The 14093-nt window shown below is 39.6% G+C and overlaps 1 protein-coding gene across 1 annotated transcript; it reads right to left on the reverse strand.

The window, feature by feature from the left end:
- Positions 1–6015: 6015 nt before the first annotated feature.
- Positions 6016–12017, reverse strand: LOC120983008 (anti-sigma-I factor RsgI-like). Its single transcript, XM_040413124.1, has 6 exons — positions 12012–12017; positions 10217–10253; positions 10092–10111; positions 6893–6916; positions 6556–6718; positions 6016–6375 (listed from the first exon to the last, which is right to left on the reverse strand). Exons 2-6 carry the CDS (start codon positions 10221–10223, stop codon positions 6134–6136), a joined length of 456 nt encoding a protein of 151 aa, XP_040269058.1. The 5' UTR covers positions 10224–10253; positions 12012–12017; the 3' UTR covers positions 6016–6133.
- Positions 12018–14093: the final 2076 nt, after the last annotated feature.

The raw sequence follows: 14093 nt of genomic DNA on the forward strand, positions 1-14093 counted from the left end.
ATGGGAAAAAGCACCAGCCAATCGGGTGACCAGAACCTTGGGAGCGCGCATAGACACACATGCACAGCAGCTTTCACCCCAGACACTGCATCTGCGCTGGAAACGAGCAGTGTATAATGCGATGGAAAAATCTATCAAGCCAACAAAGGAGGCAATATGGACAATCACAATACATTAGGAAGTGCCTTATATTAACTTTCTCTACATAATAAATGCCATTTGCTGAAGTGACACAACCCCTTTTAGGGTACGGCCACACAGGTTTCTGCAATCATGATGGTCCTGTATACTTCCTCTCCTTGTATGATCCACTCCTAATTATGGCTTTAAAAACTGTATGCAGAAAACTGATGATGCTATTCACAGTCATTATAGCCTTTAGATGCCGTGATCAAGAGACCCAGTATATTAGAGCTGCAATTCTTATGTTGGCCAGCAGGTGGCAGGCCAACATAGGAAATCAGCAATTCACATATTACTATGCTGCTGTATGTAGTGGCTACAAAAACATAAAAGTAAAAGAAAAAAGTAAAAATAATAATAAAAAAAAAAAAATATAAACAATATGGACATCACAGCGTCCAAAAATGTCCCATACTATTAAAGTATAAAACTATTTTTCGAATGTGGAGAATGGAAAAAAATATCAAAATAGCCAAATCGCCATTTTTTTTACCTCTTCTATTACCCCCCAAAATTTTAAAAAGATCTGATCAAAAAGTCACACACACTCCAAAATGGTATTAATAAAAACTACAGATCATTCTTCAAAAAATGAGCGCCTGCACAGCTCAGTAGACATAACCGTAAAAAAAGTTATGGGGGGCAGAATATGTTGATGAAAAAAAAAAGTTTTCTTTTCAAAGTTTTAATTTATTTTTATAGTATTTAGACATGTAAAATCTATACAAATGTGGTATTGTTGTAATCGTACTGACCCAGAGAATGAAGGGTACAGGTCAGTTTTGCCGCAAAGGGAACGCATAGGGACAAAACCCATAAAAAGGTGGAGGAACTGTTTTTTTTTTCCAATTCCACCCCATTTGGAATTTTTTTCCCGCTTCCCACTACATTGTATGCCATATTAATGGTGATATTAGAAAGCACAACTTGTCCTGCAAAAAAAACAAGCCCTTATATGGATATGTGAACATAAAAATAAAAAATTTATGGGGAAGAAAAATGAAAACACAAAAACGAAAAAAACTCTTGTATCTAAAGGGTTCATCTTCACATATCAAACAATACTTCTGAAACTAAAACAAGTTATTCAACTAGAGATGTAGGGGGTCATTTATGTCCAGTCTTTTGTGGCGAATATCTGGCGCAGATTCTGTCGTATGCCATGGTGTGGAAAAATCTGCGCCTTCTTCCCCACTCACACCAGGTCTAAAAAAAAGGGTGTGACCTGAGCAGGGAAAGGGACAGGCCGGCAGGCACATCTCATTCATCATTTTCTACGCCTGGTTTAGGTGTAGAAAATAGTCTAAATGTAAGAAAGCAAGAAGCTGTCTTACTTTTAGAATCAGTGCTGTATGCGCTGAAGTTATATAGAGGCCTCCGCCGCCATCTATAGGGGTTAAGACTGGCGTCTAAAACTCCGGTCTTAATAAATGTGCCCCTTAGGCCGAGAACGCATTGCACCCGCACTGAATCCTGACCCATTCATTTCTATGGGGCTGTGCACATGAGCGGTGATTTCACGCATCACTTATGCGTTGCTTGAAAATCGCCGCATGCTCTATATTGTGTTTGTTTTTTCACGCAACGCAGGCCCCATAGAAATGAATGGGGCTGCGTGAAAATCACAAGCAAGTGCGGATGCAGTGCGATTTTCACGCATGGTTGCTAGGAGATGATCGGGATGGGGACCCGATCATTATTATTTTCCCTTATAACATGGTTATAAGGGAAAATAATAGCATTCTTAATACAGAATACTTAGTAAAATAGGGCTGGAGGGGTAAAAAAAAAAATATTTAACTCACCTTAATCCACTTGTTCGCGCAGCCCGGTTTCTCTTCTTTCTTCTTCTTTGCTGTGCACAGGAAAAGGACCTGTGGTGACGTCACTGCGCTCATCACATGGTCCATCACATGATCCATCATGGCCATGTGATGAGCGCAGTGACGTCACCACAGGTCCTTTTCCTCCTGCACAGGAAAGAAGAAGAAAGAAGAAAAGCCGGGCTGCGCGAACAAGTGGATTAAGGTGAGTTAAATTATTTTTTATTAACCCCTCCAGCCCTATTGTACGATGCATTCTGTATTCAGAATGCAATTATTTTCCCTTATAACCATGTTATAAGGGAAAATAATAAAATTATTAAATGCATTAAAATGTTTTAAAATCGCGCATTTTCCCGCGATGCAACCGCATCTTATCCGGCCCTAAGAGGCCTTAGTCTTCATAAATCCGGTCAGGTCTCAGTGGGACCTGTTTCTAATGGCTATATCTCAGGCTGTATGGAAGTTAGCACTGTGATCCCTGTTTTAAAATTTAAGCTTCTTATATTTTATGTTTCTGCATACAATTTAGACACCCCAATATTCGTCCACATTATCAGGGACAACCGTTCCTGTGAACGGTTGTTCCCGATTTATCTGGTCATCTAAATGTGCCGCCGATCATTCAATGAACGAGCGTGATCCTGTCACTTGTGCAGGCACCACCAATCATGGCTTCTGAGCGGCAGATCGTGCTGTCTAAACGACGATCTGCTGCTCAGAAACCATGATTCTGTATGAGGATGAGAGCTCGCTATAGCGATCCCTCGTCCTCACACTGTGAAGGAGATCGCTACATGTAAATGCGCGGTCTCCTTCACTGAATGAGCGGCCAACTGTCGAGAAGGAACACTTCCTTCCCGACATTTGGCCGCTCAGTCGGCCCATCTAAATCCACCTTTAAACTGTCAGAGTTAGAACAAGGCCAAGATTGAGGCTCTAGCTTATTTGTAATCTAATAAAAGGCCCCCAGAACACTCCCCTCTGTAACCATTCAGACCAATCTTGGCTCGTTCAAAACAGTATTGTCCTTTTCGGCTAAAACAAATAGTGTTTGAGCTCTTCAATTGTGTTGAGGGTTGATGAGTTAAGTCAATTTATGTTAAAGTGAAACGGCTTAAATTTTATTATTTGATCAGTTTTAGCTACATTCCAATTACAAGGCGGCATCATTTTCCATTCAGTTACTATCATTCACATACCAAACCTTAATATACACTGCCTGGCCAAAAAAAAGTCACACACTCTAATATTTAGTTCAGGGATGGCCAATCTGCGGCTCTCCAGCTGTTGCAAAACTACAACTCCCAGCATGCCCAGACTGCCTACAGCATGGCATGGTGGGAATTGTAGTTTTACAACAGCTGGAGAGCAGCAGTTTGGCCATCTCTGATTTCGTTCAACCACCTTTAGCTTTGATTACGGCAAGCATTCCCTGTGGCATAATTTCCACAAGCTTCTGCAATGTCACAACATTTATTTTTGTCCAACAGTGCATTAATCTTCCCCCCAGATCTTGTATTGGGAGATTTGGACCACTGCGCAAAGTCTTCACTAGCACATCCTAAAGATTCTCAGAGGGGTTCCGGTCTGGACTTTGTAGTGGCCAATCCATGTGTGAAAATTTTTCATGAATCCTGGCATTGTCATCTTGGCATATGCCAAACCTTTGATGGAATAACCTGTTCGTTCAGTATATTCAGGTAGCTGACCTCATTCTTTGGACACATAACGTGGCTGAACCCTAGACCTGACTAACTGGGAGGCTCTTACCTTTTTTTCACCAGCCAGTGTAGTTAGTGTAAATAGTATGAATTGGTGCCTCCACATTGATCTGTATACTTTCAGATTTTTTTTATTTATTTTTTTGGTGTGCAAATTGCTGCAATTATATTGTGACATCCCCTTCAGTGTTGAAATATGACAGGGGGCTTGTGGTACATACAGTCCTTACTGGAGCTTGACGTGGTCTTAATGTGATTTGTGTAGTTGCACCATGTCTCATGGAAATTATATCTGGTCCTTACTATTTATTTGTATTTTACATGTGATGTCATTTGGATTATAATAAAGATGTGCTCATGGTTTTTGTTCTGTTTTTAATAAATTTTTGCAGAATGTAGTATTTTTCATCTGTGTTATTGATTCTTTGGGTACACATGTGTAAGAAATACGGGTTTTGGAAATAATATTTGCATTATATTATATAGATTATGAGGGATTTGTGTAAATGAGAGACAGAGATGGGTAGGTGACTGTATGGTGTATATACTTCATTAGTATGTATCTAGCTCCTTTTGTCTGATTCTCACAGATAACGGTTTTAGAGTATCCTGTACCTCTTACATATGCTGATAGGTAGTGAACAAAATGAAACCCAAAATGTAATGTGTTATAAAATGGTAAAATAACTGGTTGACAAAGATTCTGTGGGCAGGTCCACAGACTCTTAGATAACCGTTATGGAACATTGACAAGGAGGGGGTTGATAGCTCTCAAGGGATAAAAGATCCATAATTTGGACATTGAGGGGAGGGAGCTGGAAGGAACTGGGGGGGGGGGGGAGCTGGAAGGAACCTGGGAGGGAGCTGGAAGGAACTTGAGGGGAGCTGGAGAAGAAGAGGAGAGACAAGGAATGGAGGCCCATGTTTGGTAACTATAAACTGTAAGGAATTTAAATGTTAAGTTACCAACTTGAAAATAGCATACTGTAATATTGTATACTGGAATTTGTAAGTAACAGTAATTATTGTGTGCATAAATCTCTGTATATGTAATATATATTTATTTTTGTTCCACTGTAACTCCATAGATACTTATCTATAATAACTGTAATATCAATTTTCCACACTATAAATATACCTTTTTTTATACACTCACTCTCGTGTCTCATTTATTGCATCCAACCTTGGAATCAGATATTATTATATATATATATATATATATACAGTACAGACCAAAAGTTTAGACACACCTTCTCATTCAAAGAGTTTTCTTTATTTTCATGACTATAAAAATTGTAGATTCACACTGAAGGCATCAAAACTATGAATTGACACATATGGAATTATATACATAACAAACAAGTGTGAAACAACTGAAAATATGTCATATTTTAGGTTCTTCAAAGTAGCCACCTTTTGCTTTGATTACTGCTTTGCACACTCTTGGCATTCTCTTGATGAGCTTCAAGAGGTAGTCCCCTGAAATGGTTTTCACTTCACAGGTGTGCCCTGTCAGGTTTAATAAGTGGGATTTCTTGCCTTATAAATGGGGTTGGGACCATCAGTGACGTTGAGGAGAAGTCAGGTGGATACACAGCTGATAGTCCTACTGAATAGACTGTTAGAATTTGTATTATGGCAAGAAAAAAGCAGCTAAGTAAAGAAAAACGAGTGGCCATCATTACTTTAAGAAATGAAGGTCAGTCAGTCAGCCGAAAAATTGGGAAAACTTTGAAAGTAAGGGATATTTGACCATGAAGGAGAGTGATGGGGTGCTGCGCCAGATGACCTGGCCTCCACAGTCACCGGACCTGAACCCAATCGAGATGGTTTGGGGTGAGCTGGACCGCAGAGTGAAGGCAAAAGGGCCAACAAGTGCTAAGCATCTCTGGGAACTCCTTCAAGACTGTTGGAAGACCATTTCAGGGGACTACCTCTTGAAGCTCATCAAGAGAATGCCGAGAGTGTGCAAAGCAGTAATCAAAGCAAAAGGTGGCTACTTTGAAGAACCTAGAATATGACATATTTTCAGTTGTTTCACACTTGTTTGTTATGTATATAATTCCACATGTGTTAATTTATAGTTTTGATGCCTTCATAGTCATGAAAATAAAGAAAACTCTTTGAATGAGAAGGTGTGTCCAAACTTTTGGTCTGTACTGTGTATATATATATATATATATATATATATATATATAAAATAATTTCTTACACCTGTGATTTATTTAGTAGGTAATGAGCCCTCTTCATATTGGTAGACTTAAATGACAAGAGGAGACGTTAAATTGCTGTAATCACAACAGAGATTTATTTATATGCTTTGGCTATAGAATAATTTGGTAAGGATGAAGAGACAGTAATTATCATCAGGTATACATAGATATTGGAGTGTAAACCACAGGTCTATTGCTTATCTTTTCCTTGTCTAAGGTTATAAGAAGAATCCTGTCCCTGTCCTTGACTCTGTCCTCCTTGCTGGGTTCCACAACTTTGTTGCCCACTGCCCTGACTTCCCCCAGTCTGCTGGCCACTGCTCTGACCCTGTCCTTGTCGGTTTCCACTAGCCTGCTGACCACTGCTCTGATCCTGTGCTTGTTGGTTTCCACTACCCTGCTGACCACCGCTCTGATCCTGTCCTTGTTGGTTTCCACTACCCTGCTGACCACCGCTCTGACCCTGTCCTTGTTGAGATCCACTACCCTGCTGAGCAGCGCTCTGATCCTGTCCTTGTTGATTTCCACTGCCCTGCTGACCACCGCTCTGACCCTGTCCTTTTTGAGATCCACTACCCTGCTGACCACTGCTCTGATCCTGTCCTTGTTGATTTCCACTGCCCTGCTGGCCACTGCTTTGATCTTGTTGTTTTCCGCTGCCATACTGGGAGCTGCTGCCAGTTTGCCCTTGGTTTCCACTGTCTTGTCCACTTCCCTGGCTTTGTTGACCACTGGTTGGGGTTTGGCTGCTTCCTTGGCTTACTGCAGTTGAGGTCTATAAAAAAAACAGACATACATTTTACACTCAAAGGCAACTGTTCATGAAGATTTTTTCTCTTGTGTGTTGAAGAATATAATAAAGTACAGATCTACAAGTCAAACAGAACATGACTTCAGTTCATACTAATAGTTTATAACATGCAATAACATTTTAACAAGTTCCACTTACCGAGCTCTGTTGGCTGCCAGAAGGCTGGGAAGATAATATCAAAATCAAATTAAACATGGATACATTACTCTGAATATTATGTGATCTCTGCCAAATCCAGACTCACACAATAACCATACATAAAAACTGTATTTTAAGTATTCGTATATTTGTATATTTTGCACATATTCAAAGGAGTTCAGGATTATAAAAGCTGTCTGCTTTTATCACGACATGCTAGCTTGGTCTATGGGCTGTATCTGGTACTGAAACTTGGACCTATTTACTTGAATGAGGTTGAGCTGCCATATCAGACACAGCCTATGGATAAGAGTGTCCTTTTTCTGGAGAGAGGAGCAAAATTTTTTCCATATTGATTTCATAATGTCATGAGGATATTTGTATTCTTAATAGATTTGAAACATTTTCTACATACACAAAAGACCCATTACTCTCAAATATTGTTCACAAATCTGTCTAAATCTGTGTTAGTGAGCACTTCTCCTTTGCCGAGATAATCCATCCCACCTCACAGGTGTGGCATATCAAGGTGCTGATTAGACAGCATGAATATTGCACAATATTGAATAATTGCAGCTTTCCCACAATAAAAGGCCACTCCGAAATGTGCACAGTTTTGCCTTACTGGGGAAGGGGGGTCAGAAAACCAGTCAATATCTGGTGTGGCCACCATTTGCCTCCCGCAGTGCAACACATCTCTGTCGCATAGAGTTGCTCAGGTTGTTGATTGTGACCTGTGGAATGTTGGTCCACTCCTTTTTAATAGCTGTGCGAAGTTGCAGAATATTGGCAGAAACTGGAACACAAATAGTGGCCACACCAGATACTGACTGGTTTTCTGACCCCTCCATTTTCCCAGTAAGGCAAAACTGTGCAGATTTCGGAGTGGCCTTTTATTGTGGGCAGTCTAAGGCACACCTGTGCAATATTCATGCTGTCTAATCAGCACCTTGATATGCCACACCTGTGAGGTGGGATGGATTATTGTCACACCTGTGACAGGTGTTAGAAGGTCTGAAAGACTGCCTGCACATGTGATCTGATAGCCTCTATTGGTTTCACTTTGTCTGTGCATTGCTGGTATGTCCACACCTCCTGTTCAGTAGTGTTGATCACGAATATTCGAATTGCGAATTTTAATCGCGAATATCGGCACTTTGAGAATTCGCGAATATTTCGAATATTGCTAAATATATTCGTAATCGCGAATATTCGATTTTTTTAAAAAATACCAGTTCATGCGAATTTTTATGCGAAAATTTTATGAGAATTTTCGCAATCAAGAAAATAATGCCTGGAGATCATGAATTCGTGAATTTTCGAATATATGGCGAATATTCGCCCAAATATTCGCGAAATATCGCGAATTCGAATATTGCCCCTGCCGCTCATCACTACTGTTCAGGTGTGGATCATGTGACCTTTACCTCTCCCTATTTAGTCTGACTTTACCCATCACTACTTGCTCTGGATAGCTTCATTTGGTTTTGGAAGAGCTGGAGTGTGGTTCTTGTTGAAGTCCTGTTCATTCATCATCCTCAGAAGTCAAGTGTTCCGCTTGTTGTGTTTTGTATTTTTCCCCCTGGTTGTTTACTAGGCCTGAGTGAGTCACTGGTTCCTTCACCTGGGAAGGAACGGGTTGACTCTGCCCCGTCATTGCCTTTAGGGCATCCGAGGGTCAACAGGGTTTTCTAGGTTCCTGTGTATGGGCATTTCTACCATCGAGAGGTGCCCATATTGATAGGAGTTAGGGCCAGGAGCAGGGTTTTATAGATTGTGACCCTTTTCCTTCCCTAGCGGTGAGGCCTAGTGTCTTTCCCCTTCCTTCTTGTTGTCATATTGGTGTTCTCACCTACTACATCAGTGACAATTATCTCGGCAAAGGAGAAGTGCTCACTAACACAGATTTAGATAGATTTGTGAACAATATTTGAGAGTAATGGGTCTTAGAAAATGTTTAAGATCTTTGAGTTCAGCTCATGCAAAATGGGAGCAAAACCGAAAGTGTTGAGTTTATATTATTGGTCAGTGTATATAAAAGCACATAATTGAAGATAAAAAGAAGATACTGGAGCCACTTTTGTTGTCGCTGCTGGGCACGATGTCACAGGCGAGGTTTGTGATATCAAATACTTTTATTAATATCTATGCATTTCAAGGGCGTATAGCCCTCTTCATCAGGACAATATTATGGTCGGGATATTTTACCAGCAAGTAATTCTAAACTGTTGTGACTTCATCACAACATTTTCTGGTAAGCGCAAATTCATTATCTTACTAGAAGTTTTTTGCTACTGTACCACACATGAGGCGCTGCCTCCTCTCTCCCCGTTTCCGCTTTACATAAAAGCAAATAATGCTAGTCGGATTGTAACTTTATTTATATGAACTTGACCTTATACATGAGTTATATTTGTATTTTAAATTTAGATTTCTACAATTTGAAATATGTAGAGATTGTGCCAAATATTGTTACATATTATATACGGATTGTATGCCTACATGTAATGATTTAAGAGTATTAAACAGGAATCATGAGTGTACAGATTCTGACAATACAGATATGTCCAAGGGTAGAATTCATTTATAGTGATGTCTGTAGGGATAGTTGGCTAGCTCTGCTAAAAATCTGTGGTTCAGCCAGTTTTCATGTTGTGTATATACAGTAACCCAGAACCGAAAACTTGCAAAACGGTTTATTGTTATTATGTCATTTGGTGTAATGTAATGTTCTAATTTACTGCATTGTGCACTTGATATTTTTGTATGGATAGGTCAGGATTAACGATCCTAACTCAGCCCTTTTTAGGGGGCTAGGAGATCCCTAGTCTCACTCCTTAGAAGATTAGGCTTAGAGAATAGCCTTCTCTGAGACATTTTCTCAGAGAATGCCATTACTACATAAAAGTACTCCAAAAGGAGAGAGGATTAGAGGTCCAGAATCTGGAAGGCCATGCACAGGAGTATGATATTGTGCTTGTTTAAGGCTTTCAGAAACTTTACTGCTCTGAAAGTGGACATTGCTAATACATTCTTCCAAATTTTGACACGGCCTGACCAGCTGTATCTTAATACTGTACCCCACCGTCTGGGAATTACAGGCAAGTTTTTGGAAGAACCTCAATCATTTCAAACATTTCAGTTCATGAACATATAATAAAACAGGCTTGTTTTTTTATAAGAAAAATTCTTATCTTATCTTCTTGGAGGGGTTTGATGCTGAAATTGAAAAAAAGAAGGTAAATATACTGCTTTGGTTCACTATTTATGCAAATGATACATTTTATTTGGATAAGAAGCCATCTATGAATCTGAGGACCTTACCTTCCATGGCTGTGGTTTGGGCTGTGTAGGATAAAAGCTGTTGAGAAATTAAAAAATAGTCATTAAAGTAGATTAAAGGATTTGGGACTTAGGAAGTGCAGGCGGTGCACGTGTCAAGGATTCGGTCCTTAGAATTCTTTTAATACATTTCATGAACATCCCATTGGTTTCAGTGGGCACCGTGATTCATTTCTGCTGCAGGGAAAATTGTTAGGTTTAAAGGGAGCTCTATCCCCCCCCCCCCCCAAAAAAAATAAAAATATATTTTTAATATTAAGCAGTGTATAGTGTAAGTGACGCCAAGTCCAGTTATGTAATGTTAATCTTCAAACTCACTTGCATTCCGACAAACCAACAATAAAATGCATTGAGGGATTGTGTGAGTGAGCAGAACAGTCCTCTCAATGCATTTTACTGCTGGCTTGTGGGAGCCCAGTGTTGGAATATAAATGAGTATGAAGATAAAAATGACATAACTGGACTCAGCGTCACTATACACCACTTATTCTAGTTTGGGGTGTGTTTTTTGGAGATGGCAGATTCTTCCCTTTAAGAAAGCAGGAATTCTTTTATCCCCATACTACTTGGGGACACAACTAAAAAATGGGAAAGGACAATCAGAAACTCTGATGTAGGATAAATAAGACTGTGTATATGAATGATAGCTTTTGCAAAAGATTATGATTTGGGCCTTCCCATAGAGCTGGTAGAAGTTGATATAATACTTCCTTCATGGCAAATACAGAATTATGCAGTAAACCTTGGATTATATACCTGGACATCTGACAGAACCGAATCCACTGTAATAATTTAGTTTGTCATTACATATAAAGTGGGTGGTTGGCGTCACCTTCTGTCACTATATTTTTTAATAACTTGTTACTCAATTATGTTTTCATCTTCATGTCAGATTGCCGTAGTCTGGTTGAAAAGTCATTGCGATAATTAGCATTTACAAGCCGTCTTTCTATTTCTATAGCATATAGAGTAATAAAATAATAATCCCCTAGGGGTGAATGGTGCCCGTTCCTCATAAGGTCAGGTTGCAGTAACTGACATTTGCCGGCTGCACCTGTACTTGCTATGGTTTAGGTTGCAAATACAGGTGTAGGCCACTGGCGAGTGGTAATCCAGGTGGTTATAGCAGCCTGGCTACACCATGTTTGGGCACCTTAAGCAAAGGAAAACTTACAACATGATCTCTTATTGATTATGGCTGGTTTTGGGGAACGTACTCAAAACAGAAATCTTTTATCCTAAACCCATTATCCAAATTGTACAATTATGCGAAATGATCTAAGAATGCAAGCTGTAGGAATCAGCCAATTTTCTCCATTAACAGAGTGTATATTGCTCAAGCAAGTAATTACTGAAATATATGTGAGAAGTGATTTTAGGGAAATAGGGAATTGCTGCTTATAGACTCCATACAGTCTGTGTGATGACTGCACGACTAAGGAACATGCTTGTGGTGGAGAGGAGGAACAGGGACATGGGAGTTCACACTAATCATCAGTGGGTCTCCCAGCCATTTAACATATATCTCCTGTGCATAGGTGAAGGCCCTATAACATGTCCCATAAATGGCTGAATGTCTGCTCTGATAAAGGCTTCCTAGTTTAGCAACTTATCCCTGAAACTCAAGAGTCCCCCTAGAAGTATAGTCCTTATGAATTTCCTGAATAGATTATCTGTTGGTCCAGAGGAGCACAAAGAAAGAGAAACTTCACAAGCAATGCCTTGCAGAAAAACTACTATGGATGATCTTGTAGTAGTAGTAGTAGAAGTCACCTACCTTGAGCAAGCAGCAGTAGACTCTGAGATACGACTATCCATCTCACTCTATTTATACTGGAAGTAAAGCTGGATCTAAACACTATGGAATCCAGCCCAACCAAGGTGTAGTCATCAAGACTTCATTGACATAAATATAATTTAGTAATACTCTTGATAACAATCATTTCAAATAATTACTATCATTATTTCAGATTCCTAGGAGGTCCTTTTTACATATTTATATGACCTTGTCCCAGGTAAACAGTGGAAATGGCATTTACTGAGGTCAGTAAGGGCAATTAAAATGCACATAGATTATTACTACCCAGAAGCATAACTTTACATTTATCCACATTAAATCTAATTTTCCATGTTGATGCCCAAACAATCAGTGTCCAAATCAGCTAGTAGTTTTTGGACATCTTCCATAGACTGCACAGTACCACATAGCTTGGGGTCATCTGCAAAAATAGAAACAGTGCTATCAATCCCATCCTTTATATCTTTAAAAAATAAGTTAATTAATAGGGGGCGCCACTGAATTTTGGGGTAAACCACTTATAACCCTTGACCATTCAGAATAGGAATCATTAACCACAGCTCTCTGGACACGGTTCTTCAGCCAGTTTTCCATCAAATTATACATTTTACTTTCTATAACTATAGACCTTATTTTGCCAATTAAACATCTATGAGGGACAGTATCAAAAGCCTTTGCAAAATCCAGAAACACTACATCCACAGCCACCCCTTTGTCCAGACTTCTACTCACCTCCTCATAAAAACACATCTGGTTAGTCTCACAACTTCTGTCCTTAGTAAACCCATGCTGGTTATCAAGTATGATATTATTAACAGTCACATACTCCTATATATAGTCCTTTATAAGTCCTTTAGACATGTTACCAACAATAGACATTTCCGCTTACTTGTGTATAATTTCTTATGGATGACCTACAGCCCTTTTTTATAATGGGGGGCACAGCAATAACTAAACTGAGTTCCTTAATAACTCTTGGGTGTAATCCATCTGGACCTGGAGTCTTGTTCACATTTACTTAACACATTTATTTAACTTAGCTTGCAATAGTTAACAAAAAATATACACATAAAAATTAAGAATAAACCCAATTAGAATAAACATAAAAGTTATAATCTTTAAGGAAATTTAGTATCATTGCATTTTACACATTTTTGGCTAAAAAACATTTTTTCATTTAGTCTTTATAAAAAATATCAAGTGTTTTTTTACTCTACAGCTTTCACAGTTACTTGGCACTGTACCAGTCCTTAGAAAGTCTCTAAGTCACAATCTCTCGTCCCTACACAGCAATAACTGAACCGAGTTCCTTAAGAAGTCTTAGGTGTAATTAATCTGGACATGGAGCTGTCACGCCCTGCACCGTGAGAGGCCTGAGAAGATCTGACAGACTTGCTACACGTGAGTCTATCTGACAGATTGTTCTGTTTCTCTTTGTTGTGGTTTTCGGCAGGATCCCACCTCCCACAGGTTCTGCTCATTAACTATTTAGTGGTGCTATTTATACCCGCCTCTCACTATAGCCCTTGTGGTTTATATTTGCTTCTGGAGTTCTCAACTGGTGTTTGGTGGATCTCCTGCTCCCCGTCCGTCTTAAGCTAAGTCCTATTCCTTCCCTTTTGTTGTGTGTTTTGGCTAGGCCTCAGGAAGACGCTGGTTCCTGCACCAAGCGCTAGGAACCGGTTGTCTTATCTCCAGCTCCCTAGCTGAGGGTTTGTTTCAGTTTCAGCAAGGATTAGGTACCAGCGCATGGGCACTTCCACCTTTAGGATTTGCTCATGTTGTAAGCAGTCAGGGAAAGGCTCAGGGATTGTCAGTAGGTGACCTTTTCCTGTTCCCTAGCTTTGGGGCCTAGCCTGGTGTTTTGTTGCTTTTGTTGTATTTGGTTTGCTTCCCTTCCCTCACCTACCGTGACAGGAGCCTTGTTCAAATTTACTTAACACATTTATTTAACAGCTTATATTTAGAGATGAGCGAATGGAATCAGACAAAGTGGAATTCGATCCAAATTTCAGGAAAAATTTGATTCGCAACTAATGCGAATTTCCTCACGCTTCATGG

Source organism: Bufo bufo (genome assembly GCF_905171765.1).
Source record: "Bufo bufo chromosome 11 unlocalized genomic scaffold, aBufBuf1.1 SUPER_11_unloc_2, whole genome shotgun sequence".
In the NCBI taxonomy this organism is placed as follows: domain Eukaryota; kingdom Metazoa; phylum Chordata; class Amphibia; order Anura; family Bufonidae; genus Bufo; species Bufo bufo.

Excerpts from the sequence above, each read along its gene's own strand:
- LOC120983008 (XM_040413124.1), bottom strand. Across the intron at positions 6,917-10,091 it reads CATCAAACCCCTCCAAGAAG|CCTTCTGGCAGCCAACAGAG; the intron begins ATAAGATAAGAA and ends TTATCTTCCCAG. Across the intron at positions 6,719-6,892 it reads CTGGCAGCCAACAGAGCTCG|ACCTCAACTGCAGTAAGCCA; the intron begins GTAAGTGGAACT and ends TTTTTTTTATAG.